Source organism: Falco naumanni, chromosome W (assembly GCF_017639655.2).
Source record: "Falco naumanni isolate bFalNau1 chromosome W, bFalNau1.pat, whole genome shotgun sequence".
Lineage (NCBI taxonomy): Eukaryota > Metazoa > Chordata > Aves > Falconiformes > Falconidae > Falco > Falco naumanni.
Window position 1 is genome coordinate 6,764,990 of NC_054079.1, and position 22,795 is coordinate 6,787,784.

The 22,795-nt window shown below is 39.3% G+C and overlaps 1 protein-coding gene across 1 annotated transcript in view; it reads left to right on the forward strand.

Moving 5' to 3' along the window:
• LOC121080537 (E3 ubiquitin-protein ligase UHRF2-like) overlaps positions 1–22,795 on the forward strand; it is a 68,818-nt gene that overhangs the window by 22,433 nt on the left and 23,590 nt on the right. Inside the window, exons 4-7 of the mRNA XM_040578615.1 lie at positions 1,390–1,576; positions 4,631–4,754; positions 5,101–5,208; positions 8,539–8,643. Coding sequence (XP_040434549.1) covers positions 1,390–1,576; positions 4,631–4,754; positions 5,101–5,208; positions 8,539–8,643 — 524 coding nt within the window. The remainder of the gene's footprint in view (positions 1–1,389; positions 1,577–4,630; positions 4,755–5,100; positions 5,209–8,538; positions 8,644–22,795) is intronic.

Sequence of the window (22,795 nt, forward strand, 5' to 3'; positions counted from 1 at the left end):
TTTAAAATACTGTTTATTTCATCTTTATCTCATCCTTTTTAAATGTATGGGTTTGTGTATGTTTTATAATGTACATAATATATTAGTATATAATACATAAATAAATATACTTATATTGAGGGTGCATCCTCAAAAGTTATTTACTGATGGGGTGCACAAACAAAAAATTTGGAGACCACTGCTCTAGCTTCCTATTTCCAACCTAAACTCTCAAACAATCATTCTAGTTCCTGCTTGTCCTATTATTCAAGGCCCATTTATTCACTGAAGTAGGAAAAATGTTCCTTCAGCTGTCTGGAAGTGCTCTGGACTTTGTGGAAGTGCTTTGGACATTACTTTGTTGTTGTTATTATATACTGTATCATATCATCGTAGTTTAGTTTGTCAGATTCGCTTCCATAGTCTTTCTTGATGGTTTTCACACAGAAATAATCACTCCAAAACTGTTTTCCTTTAATGTTACAGTTCATTGAGCTGTGATCAAGTGCTCTAAAGTCTTCTCTTCCTTCTAAACTTATACTTGTTTCACACACTCTGTAATAGTTAATTCTGCTACATGTAATCAATTTACCTACTCTCTCCTTTGCATCTAATATAAGACTAATGTTCTCCTTTTTCTATAAAGGCATTTTTTACCTTAGCTGAGGAACCAGTACCTATGCTGTTACTATATGAAGGATATGTTGTTCCAAATTCCTAAATGAGCAGAAACAGAAGGATAGCATTAACATTTCTGTAAAAAGAAACTGTATGAAAACTGGCAATTTGGGATCATCTGTTGCCTTTGATTAAAAATTCTTATATCCATATGGATAATAATTTTTTAGAGGGATGGAGTTTTTCTGAGTTGTAATTTGATCTTCATGTCTTAAGTTATCAATATAGAATTTATTAATAACTACGTTTAAGAAAATTCCTGATGAAGAATGCCAAGTCTTCATAAAATTAGTCAGTTATTATAATGGACTTGGTGCAGTCAAGCTGCCAGTGAATTATGTTGCCACTGTTTGAGTGTGTAGAGCTATGTTCTTTCTTTTTTACATCCCCCATGCCCTCATCCCCCAATGGCCAGTGTAGCAGAGCAACAGGCTAGGTTGCAAACTAACCTGAAAAATTAAAATGACCCTTTCATAAATGTTAGGCTGAAGAACACAAGTTGATATTGACAGTAGCTGCTTAGTCATTTAGTAATACATAAATGTTATACAGGTATAAACTGTTCCTGTTCACTTGATCTTTTTAAACCCAGAATTCATTGTAATAGCAAAGCTACTATATCCATGGCATGTTCATATGGGCACACATATATATATTCTTCTGCTACTGTGTTGTATTTATAAATTTGAAATCAGTTTTCTAAGACCTGTGGCTTTTTATCTTTTTTGATAGGAAAGAGTGGCCCTGAATGCAAGCACTGCCGGGCTGACCCAGATAAGGAATGTCGCTTTTGCTCTTGTTACTTGTGTGGTGGAAAACAGGATGCTCACATGCAACTCCTTTGTGATGAATGTAATATGGCTTATCATATATACTGCCTGAACCCTCCCTTAAGCAAGATACCAGAAGATGAGGATTGGTAAATATACAAGGATGATTTACTTATGTATATTCCCATTCTACACAAGGTACCTCTTTGTTATTTGCAACTAGAGGAATTACTGAAGAGCTTTTATATTTCTGGTATGTTTTTCATCCTTGCACTGTCTGTAAACATATTTACATTTTATGTTAAGATTCTATTTATAAATATAATTCATAAACTATTGGTATTGAGTATTATTGTTTGTTATAGAATTTCAGAAATTAGCTTGTTCAAGTTATGACCTCTGTGACATTAATTGATGTTATTAGACTTAATTAGCACCACCTACAATGGTGCTTCTCCAACCTTTTGTTTTATTCGGGCTTCATTGTTGCTTCTACTTTAATCCTTTTCTTTCCCCTCAGTCTCAGTCTTTATTGCTGCCTGCTTGCCCTTCCCATATCCTGTAGCTGCCTCATTAATTTTTTCTGCTGTGAGAAAACCACTACTTCACTCCTCCCCATTTCCAGTAACTCCAGCACCACCAGCAAGATAGCCAAACTAGTAGGCCTTGGTGGACTCAGCTAACTCCTTTCTGAGCTGACTCTGCATGGAGTCAGCATCAGCCCATTGAAGCTTATCATATGCCACATCTCACCTGTATGAGTTATGTGTAACTTATACCATTTGTACTTCTAACCTGCTTGTAAAATATATTAAGTGCTAGTATAAATAGAACTTTAGAATTGTTTTCCATTATGAATACAATAGATGTCTATGGACATGTTTTTAAAAAAAGCTTTGAACTGCACTTTGTGATAGATTTTAGTGAAACTGCACACTTCAAATAAAATATTTTAAATACTTCAGAAGTTTTAACATTCTATGGAAGTAAATAACTTAGTGTACTATATTACATCAGCTGCCTCATATTGAGTAAGTTTGTTTATAGTTCAGGGTCTAATGCTCTACTGTTTTATCCTGGGCTAATATATTTCAGTTTCCTCAGATTCCAGTTATATTTATACCTATGTGCAACTTCATTTGGTGAGGGTTTTTTCATTGCGTATATGTGCACACTGAGATGCTTCTGCTGATTTAAAAGGAAATAGACATTTCCCTTTGAATATCCTGAACTGAAAATAATTTTAATCATATTAGCTCTGTTTGGAGAAACTGCTGAATTTGAACACTATCTAGAAAATATTTTCAATACATTTTGCAAATATATGTATGAGTTGTTGGGACTAAATATAGCAATTATTGTCTGTGTGCTTCCCATTTCTTGTATATGAAAATGATTGTGTACACAGGTATATATAATCTTTATTCAGCAGTCTTTTTTGGGCTGCATGGGAATCCTAGCTATCCCCAGGTTTTCTACTTTTGTGCACAGAAGATTAATCTGCCACAACATCCATTCACTTCCTACTAATAGCTTATGGAAGTGAGATGAAGATCTTAGTGCTTCCAAATCATGTGTTGGAAAGCATTCTCTGCTATAGTGCTTCAGAGTTGGTCACAATTCTTAAACACTGTTCTTTTGTGACTGCTTGACTTTTGGGTATAACAACTGAGAAGCTTTTTTACTACAGTCATCCAGAATATTAAAGGAAACATTATGTAGGATCTGTCCTCTGACAGTGCATCCATTCTTCTTCAGGTCCCCTTACTCCTAAAAGATTCTATATCAGTACTCCAGCAGCAAAACGTAATTTTATGTTCCAATACTAATCACAACAAGGTTACAATAAAGAAAATACACATGCTCCAAGTTTAATTTTTTTAAAAAAGAACAACCTTCAAAATGTGTTTGAACAGGAAAGAACATAGCCTGAATGTCAATGTCAAGGTGGAGTTTGCCTAGCGGAAAATTATGGAAAGTTTCTTCTTTACCTTTAAATTGAACAAGTATGATTTGGAAATTATTGTTTTAGTCTATATTTTTCAATTTTTAGAAAATTAGAATACTTTTACAATATAGCTTGGTTTTTGGTGTAATAAGCAGCTTTAAGAGTACTAAGACCCCAAGTGTTAAACTGAATTGTGAATTGTGACTGTGTTCTGCAATAAGTATCTGTATGAATTCTAAGTTGCAAATAAAAACATGATTTGAAGTAGCTCCCATCTTCTTAGAGGGTTTAGAGCATGTACGCAGGTGATTCTTGTGAAATATCTGTACACAGTGACTTGTTGCCCTATGGTAACTAGTTCTTCTGTTGATACTCAACCATAAAAGGTATATGGTAAAAATAAGGCGTTAGTAGTAGTAGGAAACTATATATATTGTTGTTATTATAGATCAGACTTCTTTCAGTAGTGACTTTTGGACCAAACTCAGCCCATGGAAGCCAGAAGCAATGGCAGTTGCCTTTGCTTTAGCACTACTGGAGGGGGAAAAAAGTGCTGTTAGAAGCAATAAAAGTATCTGTGTAATTCCTTCCTCCCTTTGCCTTAGCCACTGTTTACTACAATCTCCTATCCTTTTCCTACCGTAATGGTTTTATGGTGGCTGGAATTACCCCCAATGCCATATGAGTCAAAGAAATATACAGATATAGAGTTTAATACTCTTCCCATTTGTTGAGTACTGAGTCACGTTCCTGATGCCTTAGACATGGTGGGGTAGGATAAGGATGCATGTGTACATGTATGCATGTTTTGTGGTACCCTAGGACTGTTCTACATCCAGATGTCTGAAGTGAGATTTGGTGCAGTAAAAGCAGATGATGAGTGGGTAGGATGTGGAAATTAACCGTGACCATTAGCAGCAGTATATTCTAATCCCATTTCTCCTCTCCCCTATGTGATCTGAACAAGCAAGGAAAGGAAGAGAAAATGAGGAGGAAATACAGGAAACATGGGGACCTCTCGTACATTGAATGAGAAGAGCCTATACCACCCTACTTTAAAAAAAGTCATTTTAGAATTGGACAGTATTCATTCTTGTTTAATTTTTCAACCTGAGTCCTCAGCTTTTAAAAACTCATATATTTGCTAGCTTCGAATATTCAGTCAGGATCAACACATTTGACACTATTTTGCTTAGAAGAAATGTATTGCCATTATTATTAAGTAATAAAGAATTTGCTGAAATTTTTATTTTAGGTATTGTCCTTCATGCAAAAATGATTCTAATGAAGTTGTAAAGGCTGGAGAAAAACTCAAACAGAGTAAAAAGAAAGCAAAGATGCCATCTGCCAGTACTGAAAGCCAGAGAGACTGGGGCAAGGTAGAATGTATTTTAATTTAAAAATAACTCACCATTCATATATATGTTACATTTTTAACTATGTTTATATATGCATCACACAAAATTTAGTACAGGTTTGAACAGACTGAAGCAATGTTGAATCTTGTATACTGTCTACTGAAAGTTAAAACATCTGAAGAATTATTAAGATGACTAGAGATAAATAAATGAAAATTAACTAATTAATTAAAACTGCTGTTGACAATTTTTATATTAATATATTTTGAAGTGTTTACTATAATGGTTGGATGTCTTGGAATCTACATCATTTTTTACAAATTATTTTAAATATGATGAAATTCATTCTCTCTGATGTGTTTTTTAGGGCATGGCTTGTGTTGGTCGCACTAAGGAATGCACTATTGTCCCTTCTAATCACTATGGTCCTATACCTGGGGTCCCTGTTGGGACAACCTGGAAATTCAGAGTACAGGTATGTTTTTAGATTTGGTATTGAAATAAATCTGAATAATAGGTACAGTTTGGGCACAAAAAATATTTTTGGATTGGTAATTGTCATGTTTACTAAGAATAAATATAGAAAGTGTATTTTAATTCTTATATTCAAAATACTGCCAACTATAGTGGAATTTGAAGTATACTGATTTGAAAATACAACTTAATTGCAATTATAAAAATAGTACTTACTATTTTTAAAGGGGAACCTGCTATAATTAGGATGGAGTTATATCTCACATGTTAAACTCCCAACAGAAATAATTAGAGGAAGTTGAATATTTTCTGAAGTCTACTGCTCTGGAACATGATCCAATCCATTCCACTTATGGATATATATTAGAGATTTCAGAAAATATTTGACTGTATCCAGTGGTGTCTCTAACGCTTATTAGCTGGTCAGGATCCCCACTGAGGGCTACTGTGTAGGTGCAATATAGTTCCTGTTTCAGTGCATACTTCTCTTCCAATGTGTTGTGATGGCAGGCTTGGTGCTAGTGTGTACGCTATCCATACTTCACACAGGAAAGAAATAAAATTTTACTGAGAGTTCTAAAGTTCTGTTGGGGGCGGAACCCACTGTCCCCAAGGTAAGAGCCACCTTTGATTGTATCACTATAAATTGATTCCCTGTTCCTTTTGAGTCATAAACAACTGGCATCAGCACCTTCGTTTAGGCTGATGAATGTTTTAAACTAATACAAGCCAGTATTGACTAATGAAAGTAGTCCACCTAGCCATGTCCACTTCTTGCACTGTCTCTTCTGTTTTCTGTCACAGATGTTTCTCAGGCCATATGATAAGCTATATTAGAAAGTAATCTATCAGAAAAACAATACTTTGTGGGGGAGGGTAATTTTTCACTTTGTGGTTGTACAAATACTGTGTCATTACAAAGGGGGCAGGAATTAGCAGTGTGGAGAACAACATATTTCAGGAGCATTCCCACCAGAACCAGAGGAATAGCCAGAAACATTTTCTTCCCCTTGGGGAAGAGGTACATGGCAAGAACCAAAAGCCTCTTCTAATGTGTTTTCTGAAGTCTTCATCCCACCCATTGTCTCCAGAGAGACTACTTATAAAAAAACCTTTTTCTTATGGAAGATGTGTCTGAATAATTTTGGGTTTGGTAAAATGGTCACAGCACATTAAAATGGTCAACAGCAGAGGTTTTACCACTTAGAAACAGTTCTCAGTTTCTCATTTTAATAGAATTCACAATGAAACAGCTGAATACTTAACAAGTTCCCTGAATCTTGTCTGACTTTGGCACTGTGAGGACTATCATCAATACAGATATTAGAGAATAGCAAAACAAATTAATTCTCTAATGTAAAATTGCAGTGTTAATGTCAATTATTCATTGATTATAGACACAACTACTCGTTTGAGAAAATTAATGTCTAGTCTTATGGTTTTTTGTGATATTTTGATCTATCCCTACCATATTTAAAGAACTTTTCTGTGAAGCAAGCTAAAATAAATACTTCAAAACATATTTATATTCTGAAAAAGTACTTCTTTAATGATTAATCTTTAAATAAGTTTCCAGGTAAATTATATTCTCTTAGATAGAAGAAGTTTTAAAAATCAGTTCTGCAAACTCAAGATCTCTGAATCAAATTTTATTGTTACTGGATCAGCCAGTATCAGCAGGAATAAAAGTTAGGATTTCATCTCTTTAAGGATTCCATTGGTGAAATATATCAAATAGATTCCAGAACTTTCAAATGCTGATTGCAAACAGAAATATAAGTAAAGATATTTGTTTTTCTCATAAAATTAAGCAGATAAGACTTATGATGTAGAACAGATATTAGAAGAAGAGTTATCGTCTGTACATAATTATTTAACAACGGCTACATGTTAACTACATACTTTTAAAAAAGATCAACATTTTTCCACATAAAAAGTTACACTTTTATTTCTGATTCAACTGTTCTTTTGTATGAAAATAGCAGATTTATGAGAATCTAGAATGAAAATGCCATAAATGCTGTCATGGTTTTCTTCCTTTTTTCATGCAACAAGCTTCTTAAAAATACTTAAATGTGTTAAAAATAACTTAAATATGTTATGTGTGGTCATGTAGTTTGAAGGTTTACAAATCTCTTTTTCCTAGAAGGAAATTGACTTAGAACTGTTTCTGGATACAGCATCCAAAGGACAGAAATCTAATTTTTAAGTCAAATTCTGGATACCTCATGAAAATGAAAGAGGGGAGGGAGGAATGAATGAAATTATTTTTAATGGAATGGGAAAGAACAGAGTGGCAGTGAGGTCTGTGCTGTTCAACATGTTCATAAATGGTCTGGAAAAGTTGACAAATAACTGACTGTTATGTAACAATGCTAAGTTGTCATGGATAGTAAAGGTGAGGGTGAAAATAATCATAACTTTTCATAGTTGATAAAGGGCTTTCACCTAATTATCATTTAGGAAAGAGAACTTGTAATAGATAATTTTTTAAATATGTCATCTTTGTGCTCAGTAGTGGTCAGAAACATAAATCAAGTGTTAGGAATTATTAAGAAAAGAAGAGGAAAAACAATATAATTATGAAGAACAAGGATGGTTAAAGGTATGGAATGGCTTTTTTACAAAAATTGTATGGAAGATGGTATGCTAAAGGTCTATTAAAATTGAAGAAGGTGAATAGGGAACAACTGTGTGTTCTTTTTTAATGCAAAAGGAGGGGACATCAAATGAAAAGATCAGGTGCTAGATTAAGAATGAATGGAAGCAGTACTAATTCATGCAATATGCAGCAATACTGTGAACTCTTTCCTGTAGGATATTGTGAAAGCTAAGAGTGTGCTAAGAGTTCAAAACTCAAGTAGATAAATTAATAATCATTGGTTGACTTTTTTTCCATTAAATGCAAAGATTATGCCTTTGGCTCAGGAAATCTAAGGCCACACATAGCTGGAAACTAAGAAAATTTAATATACTACTGAATTAGAAAAATAATCTGTATCTTCTTTGAGTTGGTCTAAGCAACCATAAATCTGGTATTAAATGTTGCTTATGGCAAGAATCGTGAAGATTTTTCCTAAGGGGCAAAGTGTACTGCTCATCTTTGTGTCAGCACTGTTCTATATTGTCCTTTCTTTTCATTGGATGTCCTTTCTTTTGTGTTTTTTTACCTTAAAAAAAAAACCTAAAAAATTCATTAAATTAGTTTATTTAATGGCAATCTTGTTACACAAACATATTTATGGAAATAATTTTTAAGCAGAAAAATTATTGCAGAAGGACAGTTGTTTCAAAAAGTTATTTTAAAATTTATTATTTTTTAATACTGAAGGTGAGTGAAGCAGGTGTTCACAGACCCCATGTTGGTGGAATTCATGGGCGCAGTAATGATGGAGCTTATTCACTTGTACTAGCTGGAGGATTTGAAGATGAAGTGGTATGTCATTTAGTCAAATCACTAATATGTTATTTTAGAGTTTATAAAGATGAAAAGTGGTGTCTGTTGCTGATCCTAAAAATAGTACTTATGAAAATATGAGTATGCAAAAATTACTACTACCCAATATCTAATTTTCTATGTGTTACTATGTTTAGAATAATTTTTTGAATAATTTTTTTTTAAGTATATTCTTAGTCTCATATTAATTGCATCTGAATTTTAGAATTTTTATGGAAGTCAAGTTTTATTTTGCTTATATAGTCTGAATTTGTTATCATTTAAAATCTTACATTTTGCAAGTCACAAAATAACAGAATCACTGAGGTTGGAAGGGACCTTTTGAGAGGGTCTAGTCCAAAATCCCTGCTCAAGCAGTCACCTAGAGCAGGACTGTGTCCAGTCAGGTTTTGAATATATCTATGTATAGACACTCCACAGACTCTCTGGGCAACCTGTTCCAGTTTTCAACCATCCTCACAGTAAAAAGTGTTTCCTTATATTCAGATGGAACCACCTGTGTTTCAGTTTGTGCCCATTGCTTCTTGTCCTGTCATTGGGCACCAGTGAAAAGAGCCTGACTCATCCTCTTTGCACCCTCCCTTCAGATATTTCTACACATTGATAAGATCCCCAATGAGCCTTCTCTTCTCTAGGCTAAACAGTCCCAGCTCTCTCAGCCTTTCCTCATATGTGAAGTGCTCCAGTCCCTTAATCATCTTAGTGGCCCTTCGTTGTCTCCCTCCAGTGTGTCCATGTCTCTCTTTTAGTGGGGAACCCAGAACTGGACACAGGGCTCCAGGTGTGGCCTCGCTAGTGCCAAGTAGAGGGGAAGGATCACCTTCCTCCATCTGCTAGCAACACTATGCAGCCCAGGATATCAGCCTTTCTTGCCACTAGGGCACATTGCTGGCTCATGTTCAATTTGTCCACCAGGACTCCAAGGGCCTTTCTTCCCAAGCTGCTTACCAGGTGATGGGTCCCCAGCATGTACTGGTGTCTGAAGTTATTTTGCTCCAGGTGCAAGACTTGACATTTCCATTTGTTGAACTGCATGAGGTTCCTCTCAGGTCATTTCTCAAGTTGAGATCCCTCTGAATAGAAGCACAACCCTCTGATATATCAAGTGATGTACAAGTGCTATACTTTAAGTTCTGTCCTGGTCATTGTTTTTACTGTTGTCAAGTTAGATAGATGCCTCCTCCTCTTTTGGAGTCATTATACCTCTAAAGTTAAATACATCACATTTTAAGTTTAGTGAGGTCAAGACAAACAAATGCCTGTGACTTGGACATACAAGACAGACATAATGGAGCAAGTCCAGTGGAGAGTCACCAAGCTGATTGGGGGTTGGAACACATGACATACATGGAGAGAACTGGGTTTGTTCAGTTGTAAGAAGATAAGACTCGGGGAGATCTTACTGTTGTCTTCAGCTATGTAATGGGAGCACCTATTAAAACCAGAGCCAGACTCTTAGTGGAAGGACAAGAGGCAATGGAGACAAGTTGGAACATGGGATATTCCAGTTAGGTATAAGAAAAAAATATCCTCATACAGATAATCAGACACTGGAACAGGAGCCCAAAGAAGTTATGGGATCTCCATCCCTGGAGATATCCAAACCTTGACTGGAGAAAGCCCTGAGCAACCTGCTCTAACTGGATCTGTTTTGAGTGAGAGTTGGACTCAGAGATCTTGAGAAGTCCCTTCTAACCTAAATAATTTGATAATTCTATGAAATAAATACATTTTGGATAACATTTTACTGTATTTTATAATCTCTTTCAAACTTTTTATACTCACTGCCAACATGCTACTTCTTTAATGTTCTCTTTTTGGCTCTGGATGAACAGTTTATCATTGGGGTAAGAGTAGTTTCAAAAATATACTGCAGGAAATAGAATTCACTGTTTGACTTTCAGGTTTTGTCTTTGTTATGATTCACATTTGGAAGCTCATGATCCTGAAAACATAGACTTGTGAGGGATTTGCTCATCTGAGGGTTTGGAATGCTTGGTAATAACAACTTGCCTCAATACAGGATTGCACCTCAAAACTGAAAAGGAATAAGGTTGTACTTTGCAAAATGAACATTAGGCCAAATAAAAATTAGCTTCATATGTAAAATTTTCTTACATACATCAAAATTTTTATATGTTAATATATCTCTTGTGAATGTTTAACCTAGGATTTTAGTGACAAGGACTTGAATTACTTCTATTACCTGATTTAAAATGCATGAACTATAGTGCTTAGATTTAGTATTGATTTTGTTAAAACTGCAAATATTCTGGTGGTCCTGTTGTTGATATTTAATAACTAAAATGGTCATTTTAGCTGAGAAATAGTAATAATTATTTTGTGAATTTGAAAGTAAGATTTTTTTCAGAATGGATAAACATTTGTATCCCAGATATTAGTTACTCTGAGCTACTGTGAAATATATGATCACAAACTCCATGGTTAAATTATTTTAAAGTATTTATTCATCAAATTAAGTGGCTGAAGATATTTTACTTTTTATCTGAGTGGCAAAAATGATATCCTAGTTGTCACTGTTTTTGAGTTGGGGTCAAAAATCGTGTTTACTTTGTGTATAAATTTTGAGATCCATACTTCAGCTCGATTGAGGTAGTGTTATTAAGATGTTAATTTTAATTCAGGATTGTTCAGATTAACAAAGTTTGTTTCTTCTGTAAGTGGGTTTTGCATACAGAGTCATATGGTGCCTCAACATGGAGGTTTAGAGTGTCTTGGAGAATAGTATCTGCGTGATCACTCACATACTCTTGCAGAAGATTCTGAGGCTATATAAATATCTCTATATATATGCTGGAAGAAGGCATCGCCGGAGTCAAGAAAATGCTCAATATGAGTTATGCATCTTGCTCAACTTTATTAGTTTCTAACACTACTTATATAGAACCGATACACATGCATATTTGTAAAGCAGAAATATAATTGGTTAGTAATCTCTAAACACATGCGGTTCTCACACCCCTAATTATCATGACTAAAATAAGCATTCTATCCATATAGCTAATTGTGTTGCTGTGCTTCAGCCTTGTAGTTTGTTACTCCCTATCTTCCCATTCCGCTCCCTATCTTTCTTGGCCCTGCACCTGCTTTCCCAGCAGCTGTAGCTTGTTACAGCCACAGCCTGTTAGTACAAAAAAGTTACTTGGTCTCAGGATTCAAGAATAGCTCAAGGCTACCTTCTTGTTAACTTCAGCACATCAACTTCAGCACAATTCTGATTACAGGCCTATTCTAATACCAGGCCTGGATTGTGCAGATCTTTAGGGATTCTATGGCCATTCTTCTGCAATTCCCCCTTTTTTCTTTTGCACAAGCCAGGCCTGACTGGTTATGTTAAAAACTACTCTCTTTAAACAAGAAAAAACACAGCTAAAAACTAAAAGCATTACAACAATGATTATAACAAAGCGTATTCCTTCCATCAATAATCTCTTTAACCAACCTGTTATCCCCAATCCTCTCAACCATTCATCAAAGGGATTATCATCAACAAGAACATGCTTCATGTTTCCCTGCAGTTGTGACAACTTCTTGTGGATAGATATGGAATGATCGGAAAGGTTCACACAACACATCCCTTCAAAATCCTCACAACTGTGTCCATGTGCTAATAACAAAAAATCTACTGCAGCTCTATTTTGTAATGTAGCATGCCTAACACTATCTACGTCGAGCGATAAAGAACTTAAAATCTGCGATGTAAGATTAAATTGCTTCTTTCCCCAACACTCTAACCTTAGTATATTCTTAGCATTTAATGCTGTCATTGCTACTGGCATAAATATGGAGGCTAAGACATTTGTTGTTACAGACTGCAGATCGACTCGGTCATTACATGTTTCATCAAAGGTGCGCAGTGCCCTCCATCATCTATGAAATTGTGGAGTCATTTTCAATAAGTCTTTCATACATGGAGCAAACAAGGTTAAACGCCCTAAATAACATGGTCCACCGACAGGATTCAAAGGAATCCCTGGCCATGCTCTATCTCCACATATCAAAAAGACTCCCGGTGGCAACTGATAGCCCCCTGATACATTTACATGTAAGCCTCCAGTTTTCAGTTCACCCCAATTAGGTGAACCGGTTAAATTTTGAAACTTTGTATCAAACTCCCATTCACCTTGTCGTGCTAGCCACAATCGCCACGGTTCACCAAACCAAATTACTCCAGTGCCATTTACAGGTTGAAGTGGTGGTACCGTGTCCTCGCATTCTGGCATTCCCGTTGCATTCACGTTAACGTATTTAACAGGCGTAATGCTACCTAAAAGGTCTAACTCCTGCAATGGCAATTGATATGGTCGATTCAAATTTTCAATAACCTTTTTCTGCCACGCTGCATTATGCATAGAAGGCCAAACAAATTGCCCATTCGGACTCAGGCATGTTCCCTTTTCATTGGAATTCAGATTCACTGGTTTGACATTCCAAAAACCATCAAAGTCCGCTTCATTCTCCTGCAGGGGAATACCAATTAAGCAAGTTCTAAAGGGGTTGTCTGCTTGCTGCAAACCTAAACAAAAGTCTGTTACCCCCGTGATATTTGCCCATGTCACCCATATGTTTGTTCTAGGCAAGATGTCAAAAATACTTTGGCCAACGGGTAACGTATTCATCAAGACCATAAACCGAATCCACCATTTGAGCATGCTTAATCCTACAGAAACGTTACTTTCTGTGAGCTCTCCTTGCCCACTCATTCTGAGCCTTCCCCCACCTTTTGGCAGGGGCAGCAAATTGTCGGGGTATAAAAATACCTTTACCACACTCCCTACTTATAATTTTAGTCTAACGTAGCAGCCCGAGGCCGTCCAAATATCTGCAAACCCACCGCTGCCACTGTGCTCGATTCACGCTTTCAGTAGCTTCAAACAGGGCAAACAGATCTTGAGCAAACCGGTGGTCTCCTCTAATGCCTTCTCGCAATTCCCAAAAAGGATTCCTCTCTCTAATTTTCCATTTACACTGTAAACACCCTAAATCCATTTGCAAGGTATATACAGAGACCCACCATACAAGTTTACAGAAGCCACAAAGTAATAGAACCCAGCCACACTCCCTTTGTCCACAGTCACAGGCATGTAAGGAATAGTACAGAGTTCTGTTCTTTAGTTCTGCCCGTAGCTGGTCACATGCATTCCTCGGGGAGGCCCAGATTGTCCTCTTCTGTAACAGCAGCGATGCCTCCAACACCGGAGGCTGTGTGGCTAGATGCCGCCGATGTAGCTCCCGCTGGCAAGCTTCCGGTACCAGTTTTATGATTACTGATATCAGCACGTGTCCATTTACTGGGTACCCATACTGGACCTGTAGGGGTGGAAACGCACATATAACCTCGACCATTAAACAAAACAGGGGCAGGACCTTCCCATTCCCCTGACCGCGTATTTCTATAATAAACAGATAATTCAGTTCTTGGGGCTCCAGTATTTACACAAGTAACATGAATGATAGCTGGGGGTTCTGAATCATCCCCAAACACACACGAGTGATTGAGAACAAACAAGGTTCTGTGTAGACACTCCTTTGGATCTGTAATATCCGCAAATTTCTGCAGATACAGATACAGATACAGATACAGATGCAGATACAAATTTCTGCAGTTTACACACGTGCAAGGCTCTTTCCCCAGGTTGCACAGTTGCCCAAATAAATTTTGAATAGGTGTCTACCTTGACATGTACATATTTCAACCTGCCAAATTCAGGAACATGAGTGACATCCATCTGCCAGACCTCTAATGCCCTCAGGCCTCAGGGACTGACCCCCATCCCTAGGCCAGGGCCATGGTGGCTGCACTGCGGGCAACTCCTAACAATACCCTGTGCCTCAGCATATGTCAGCCAAAATTGTCTTTTTAATCCCTTAGCATTTTGATGGAACCGAGTGTGGGAGATTCGTGTGGCTTCAAATTGATTGACGGGTGCAGTTCGTGTCAAGCTAACCAATTGATCTGCTCTGTGGTTACCTTCTCCTAAGCCTTCCTGCCATTTGTGGCTTCTGATATGAATGATACAGTATGGCGCAGATCTCTGCTTTGTAGCTCGTTGAAGTTGCTGGAATAACTCATTTAGTCGTGGGTTGGTTACTTCTCTCAAAAGTGAATCCTCTATCCTTTGAGCTACTCCTGCCACATATAGTGAATCGGTGACAATGTTCAACGCCACCGTGCACCAGTTTGCCATAGCCCAACAAACTGCAAGCAGCTCCGATGTCTGTAAATTATCTGTAGGGTGGGCAACAATAATGTGTTGCTGCCAGAGTTCCTTTTCCTTCCAGACCACAGCAGCCCTTCGAGTAGCCTTGCCTGCATCAGTGGACTCTGTAAGACCATCCTGAAGCGGAACAGATGAATGCTTAGGTATTTCCATCCATGAATACGTTCTCAAAAATGGATATCTTTCCCCTTTAGCTGTTCTCGTGATATCTGTCCAGAATATCCTAAGACTGCCAATTGTAAAGCAACAGAGTTTCGCAAGGCCCATTCTAGGTCTGCTCCCTTCATTGGCAGGTGAATACTAAATGGTTCTTCCCCTGAAATAGCTATCATCCTATCACGACCTTTGCGAATGATTTCAGCTATTGCTTCCATGTGAGTTTGAACCATTTTCTTAGGTTGAAGGGATAAGAATATCCATTCCAAGACATAGAAGAGGTCATCTCCCCCTTTTTTCTTTTGCCACTGCATGTTAACAGCAAAAACAGAGACAGGGCGAGAAACCACTAGTAGTCAAAGGGGGAGGGTAGTGTCTCATCGAGCCGCCCATCGCGCTGATACTAGGTGCCCAAGATGCTGTATACATTTCCGTTGGTCATTAGTGAGGTGAATGGACTTAGCTGCATCTGTGCCTTGTAAAAGAGGCCGTAGGGGAGCCAGATCTTCATTAGTAATGCCCAGAAGGGGATGTACCCATTGTAAATCCCCCATCAGCATCTGTGCATCAGTAAGGGTTTTAATCTCAGTGGCAATGGTGGTTTTCTGTGGCGTTATGATGCTGTCATTAATCTTCCATCTCAGGTATCGGAACAGAGATTGCTTTTGAATCTTTTCTGGTGCCACTTGTAATCCTGCCCACCCAAGTGTTTGCATAAGTTGTTGTAGGTTTTGTTATGTAAAGGGCTGCGGTTGAGCTACTAAAATATCGTCCATATAATGATAAATGAGAGCATGCGGCCACTGTTGATTTAAGGGCTGTAATGCTGCAGCGACGAAAAGTTGACACATGGTAGGACTGTTGCGCATTCCCTGTGGAAGGACCACCCATTCATAACGCTGAGCTGGCCAATCCTTGTTAATCGCTGGCAAGGTGAAGGCGAAGTGCGGTGTATCTGAGGGATGTAGAGGTATTGTAAAGAAACAGTCCTTTAGGTCTACAATTAATAAGGCCCAGTATTTAGGTATCATAGTAGGAGTCGGTAATCCGGGCTGGAGCGCTCCCATGGCTCGCATTTGTTCATTCACCTTGCGTAAGTCATGAAGTAAGAGAAACTTTCCAGACTTTTTCGGTATAACAAAGACGGGGGTATTCCAAGGGCTAGTTGATGGCTTAATATGGTGAGCATTCAGTTGTTCTTGTACCAGCTCATGTGCTATCTGCAGCTTCTCTTGTTGTAGTGGCCACTGCTCCACCCAGACTGGCTCATCTGTAATCCAGGTGAGTTTTAGGATGGAAGGCTGCCCCACAGGGGCCGCTGCCAGAAAACCGTACCAGGGGTAGTTAACACAACTCCCAACTGAGTCATTATTTCGCGGCCGATGAGGGCAGAGATGCCATCTGGTAAAGGTAAAATCAGTACATGTGCTGATGCTGTTTTGTCTTCCACTTGAATAATAATTGGCTCTGTGCTAGAATGTGGCAGAGAGACGCCCCCGACGCCACTGACTCCTTCTGCAGCCAGTCTAGTAGGCCAATGTCTAGGCCACACATGTCAGGTGATGATAGTAACATCAGCTCCTGTGTCAAAAAGTGCAATAAAAGTACAAGTTTCGTTTCCCCTCCGTAACGTGACTCTGACTTCTGGGCGGTTGTTCATTGACATAGTGAAGCATACAAGTTCGTTTGTAGATCCAAAGTTGTTATTGCCACGATTCGGTAAAGAGTCACAAGGTGGCGCACATACGCTATCAGTGAAATTTCTCATGGGAACTAATTGAGCAATTTTACTGCCGCGCGGTATGTGGAGAGGCGGATACAATGTGTAAGCCACAATAATAATCTGTCCCGTATAATCAGCATCAATTAGCCCCGGAATTACAAAGATACCCTTTAGTCCAACCGAAGATCAGCCTAAGAGGAGAGCTCCAAATCGGTGACACGAGGAGTGTACGGGGCCAAAGGTCATGGTCGGAATCTTTTGCGGTGTTGTGTCAAACAGAGTGACATCTACTGCTGTTGCCAAGTCGAGTCCCAAGCTTCACCGGGTTGCTGGGAGACCAGGGTCTGCGGTGGCGGGGTCTGCGGTGGCGGAAACACTTTTGTCTGCATGCGGCCGCCGTTCGCGCTGCACTTGTAGTTTCCCGGACGCCAACAGAATTTAGTAGCATGAGAAGTAGTTCAGCAATTTTCACACCATACAGACGCTGAGCAGTTACAGTGCTGATGACCTCTCCCCCCACAGCGAAAACAAGGTCCCGTATAAAACTTTTGCGGAGTTCACGGTCGCACAGTAGGTTTAAGTACAGCAGCCAGCGCCTGGGTATGGTTTTGCATGGCTGTGGATACAGCAGAACTTACAGAGCTAGAGACAAAGGAGGCCTGATGGGCAGATGCGCTGTTTACCATCCTCTCCAGCATGTCCTCCACCGGGGCCGTTCGGGGAAGGAAGGACAAAATCGCTTTGGCCCGTGGATTAGCATTTTCAAAAGCTAGCATCTGGAGCATTTGTACCTTAAGGTACTCTGTCATACTGTAGGTTTGGTCTAAGGCTGGCACTAGCCGGTTTACAAAACTATCAAAGGGCTCTGTTACTCCCTGTTTCACTGCCGTAAAAGAAGGGGCCTTACGGTCCAACGGAACGAGCATCAGGGTGTGCCATGCAGTCAGGGCAGAGGCACTATGCATTTCCATAGAAAGCGTTAATTGCACCTTAGGGTCAGCATAAATGTCCCGACCTAACAGCATGTTCTCCTTAACATCGCACAGGGGATGCCCCTGAGCCCTGGGCTGCAGCAAAGTCTTACGCACTTGTAGTTCCCATTCCTTTTCAAAAAGTAAATACTGTGCCAGAGTAAGAAGCAACCTAGCCAGCGAAGCACAGTCACCGGGTGTCATAATTTCCGAGTCAAACAAATAATTCAACAAGTGTTTGACTGGTTCAGATTGTAATCCATATTGTGTAACGGCTTGTCGCAGCTGCTGCATAAATTTCCAATCAAAAGGTTTCCACGCTGCGGCTGCTGAACCATCTGGTAAAGTGGTGATCCGCACCCGACATGCAACAGCAGAAGCAGCCTGCCACTCTCCCTTCAATATAGCGTCTCGTATAACCCCAGACCAACGACTTTCGGGAGCGGCAGGGTGGAGGATAACACCTTCCTGGGTCAGGATCTGAACATCACGACCGGCAGTCGGCAGATGGCATTCAGACAATTGCTGCTGCAAGCGGTTTAGGGTCTGGTCGCAGGGTTTGGTTCAGGGATGGGGGATCGGGGCAGGTGCAGGTGGGGTGGGTTCAGTGTCTTTAGCAGACTCCGTGTTCTCATTCAGAGGCGCACTTGGACCCACCATAGTACCCTCGTCCGCATCTAACAGGGGGGGCGGCTCTCGGTAGCTTTCAGGTCGGCGCGGAGTACCCGATGCAACGGCACCCTCCAGAGATGGTGTTGGGTTTAACAGCTCGGTCGCAGATTTTTTAATGGGCATAATTATGCCTTTTGCAGACGGAGTGCCGAGACCAAACAATCGGGAAGACTGCGACTCGGCTTCCAGACCGAGGAGGTCTGAGGCAGCCATAGCCATTTTTTTTTCCGCAACCAGGGATCGTAAATGGTTTATGACCTCCCGGCAGGCAATCCCCAAGTCCTTGGCCGATTTGCTGCCGCTAAGGATCGCATCGCAAAGGGAATCCCCGACCTCTTGCCACTCAGTCACACTAAACAGCAATTGCCGGTCTTTTAAGTGTCGGTTTTCAGCCACCCACCTACAGAGCTCATGGAGCTTCTTAGTGCTCACGCTAGCCTCTCACTTAGCAAGAATATCAGTTAATAGCGTGAGTGTCGCTTCTCTTTCCATCATCGAGGAAAAAACGGTCTTACCGGTGCAGGTCCACGCACAACCTCTATGCCGGATTCAGACGCCTTTACTCCTTACGGACGTCTTCCTGCTCGAACTCTTCACAGCGACTCTCAGTTTTGCAAAGCCCCCAGTTGCGATGCAAAGGCAGAGTTTTTCCAGCAATTACCAGCTTTCCTGTTGCTCGGGCGCCAATTGTTGGAAGAAGGGTTTGCCGGAGTCAAGAAGACGCTCAATATGGGTTATGCATCTTGCTCAACTTTATTAGTTTCTAACACTACTTATATAGAATCGATACACATGCATATTCGCAAAGTAAAAATATAATTGGTTATTAGCCTCTAAGTGCGCGTGGTTCTCACACCCCTAATTATCATGACTAAAATAAGCATTCTATCCATGTAGCTAATTGTGTTGCTGTGCTTCAGCCTTGTAGTTTGTTACTCCCTATTTTCCCATACTGGTCCCTATCTTTCTTGGCCTTGCACCTGCTTTCCCAGCAGCTGTATCTTGTTACAGCCACGGCCTGTTGGCACAACATAATTACTTGGTCTCAGGATTCAAGAATAGCTCAAGGCTACTTTTCTTATTATCTTCAGCACAGCAACTACAGGCCTATTCTAATACCAGGCCTGGATTGTGCAGATCTTCAGAGATTCTAAAGCCATGCTTCTGCAGCCATTCTTCTGCATATATATTTTATAGGATAGTTCTAGTGACTCCAAGCTAATATACTGGTTGCTTGGATTCTTTGCTTAATCTAGGTCAATCAAATCTCGTACCTAGAATGTGATATTAATAACCTGCTTTATGAAACAGTCCACTCTCCATTTTGGATAGTCTGTACCCACATCAATCTTGTGTTTGGGTAATCATTTCCAAGGTGTCAGTATGGTTGTGTTCTACTTCCTTGAAATTGTACAGTAACAGCATTAATAATATTTAGATCTCTAGATTTGTCTGAATCTTATGATGAAGATCCAGAACCTCTGAACCATTGCTTAATGTTTATTCTTTAATGAAAATGCTAGATCAGTTCCACCAGTGCCAAAGATACATTGCCAAGACATTGAAATTATTTTAGATACAAATTAAGTGTCAATAAGAGCTTCAGATTTGAGTGAACACTTGTTATATCCAAAAGCTGGGGTAAACTGATAGTCAAAATGGTATATATGATCTGTATCTATGCTAGCTAGATACCTACATCATCTGGATTAAGTGTGAGAATTTACTGATATGCTAGGTGCCAAGGAAATGCTGTATCACATAAATGTCTTGAAGTATGCCCTGATGACTCTTGCTAAGGGTGCAGGTCCTTTGAGATGTTCTAATTTCTGTTTATATTCCTGAGGATACAACATCAGAAACTCATTACAGTCATTCCACTAACAATCTGTCTAGTGTGAGTCACCTACAATGATTAGGGAGCTGAAAACCTCACACTTGCTATCCATTTTCATAGATACTGTCATGGTTCCAACATCTCTTAATTGCCATGCTGAGTTGGCACCTATTAGTTTGGAACTAGTGTTCCAATGTGAGACATTTTGAGTGATCTCTCTACTATGGGAATAGCTAGCAAGCATCTTCCCATATATTCACATTTGTTATCTGTTTCTTCTTCCCACCTATCATATTAAGGGCATATTTGATATCGTTTTGTTATATGGTATTTTTAAATATTATACTTTCTTGTTACTGGTATTTCAGGTTCTTAGGCAGACTATTATTTTCTGTTCTGCAATAGCCTCCTCTCCACCTTCCTTTACGTATTGTTCCATACTGTTGTTACCTTTCAGTTTGTACAAAATGCTAAAACAAAAAAAAATTCTTTCCTGTATCATTTTGTGAAATCTCTCCCTGTCTCCTTATCTTCAAATCCCACATTGTCTCCTTGCCTGTACTTGCATTGTGTTGGAGATCACTTTCACAGCCTGAAAAGCTGTATTTTATTCTTCCAAACAAGAGTCTTATATTTAAAACTTGTCATGGATTTAATAGCTTCTTTTTTTAAAAAAGACTTTTATTTTGTTTTTGTGATACTAAAGAAAATCTTAACCTTTAATCATATAATATCTTATATATTGACAGATACAGGTTTTCGTGTCTATATGAGACTAAACAAGTCATAGAATCATGGAATGGTTGAGGTTGGAAGGGACCTCTGGAGGTTATCTGGTCCAACTCCCCTGCTCAAGCAGGGTGACCTGGAGCTGGTTGCCCAGGACCATGTCCAGGTAGCTTTTGAATATGCTCAAAAGAGAGGTTTTCACAACCTCCCTGAGCAACCTGTTCCAGGGCTCAGTCACCCTCACAGTAAAAAAGTTTCTTTGTATGTTCAGAGAAAACCTGTTGTTTCGGTTTGTGCCCATTGCCTCTTGTCCTGTCACTGGACATCACTGAAAAGAACCTGGCTCTGTCTTCTTTCTACCCTCCCTTCAGGTATTTATATACATTGATGAGATTCCCCCTGAGCCTTCTCTTCTCTAGGCTGAACAGTCCCAGCTCTCTCAGCCTTTCTTCATAGGAGAAATGCTCCAGTCCTTTCATAATAGAGACAATAGCATAGATAATGTCTCTTTAGATGCTGGTGTTGTCCCAAAATCAGGGTTCTTCACCCAGTGTGCAAAAAGCTAATTCACACAGAGTTATTTGTTTATTTCATGTCTGCACAGAGGTGGGTGCTAGGTGGTAAATCCACAAAACTAGCACACCTATTGTTGGTTTTAGGAGGTTTATATACAGTTCAACAAACAGGGAAGTTAGTCATTGTACAATATGATTTGCTATAACTCTTTACATAATATTATATATGCATGCATAATTTTATATGTGCATACATAATATTATATGCATGCTCCAGAGGTTGGAGGGGGCTACCTTTTTAAAATTTCCGCTTCAAGGGGAGTTACTTTTACTATTATAATTATATTATAATGAGGATAGGTTACTTTCAGTTAGTTTATCTCAGCAATTAGTGGGTCTGCAAATGTTTTTCTTACCCTAGTTTCACAACATAGACTCTTCAGGGTCACTGTGTCTGTGTTCTGTCTGTATTCTGTTAGCTTTATCAGTTCTTTGGATTATTTCACATTCCTCCTTTGGCCATTTGTCATCATTGGGAACCTCAAACAGCGTAGCATCGAACAGACCTCCGATCTACACATATACCATACAGACACTGTCCATAGCAGAGATTCTCCAATTTTGGTCATTCAAGCTATTAAAGGATTTTCTTATGAGGAAACAACTCCATGATTTTTACTGTTAAAACAGAAACTACATTCTCATGAGAACTTCTTGCTGCACTGTTAGATAAAGGCAAGACCACGGCGATTGTGTTATTACTAGTAAGTACCAAGTGGGACCTGCATGTTGGTTCCTCTGTTACAATGAGCTGGCTGAGTTTATCCTGTATCCAAGGGATTTGTGCAGCACAATACAGGCCTGAAGGCCATGCTGTACATACAGCACAGCACGGGGCTGGGACTATTCAATTTAACTGTTACGTGGAGCACTAACTCCTAGATGTACAGTGGTCTTCCAGTCAGGTTCACTACACTTTCATTGCCTCAAGGGCACATTTCTGGCTCATGTTCAACTTGGTGTCCACCAGGACCCCCAGGTCCTTTTCTCAAAGCTCCTTTCCAGCTGGGCAGCTCCCAGCATATACTGGTGCATGGGGTTGTTCTTCCCCAGGTGCAGGACTTTGCACTTCCCTTTGTTGTCCTATCAGCCCATTTCTCCAGTCTTCAAGATTTGTCTGGAAGGCAGCACAACCTTCTGGAGTATCAGCCACTCCTCCCAGTTCATTATCCAGATCATTAATCAAAATGTTAAAGATGTTGAAATCTGAGCATACTACAGAAGAT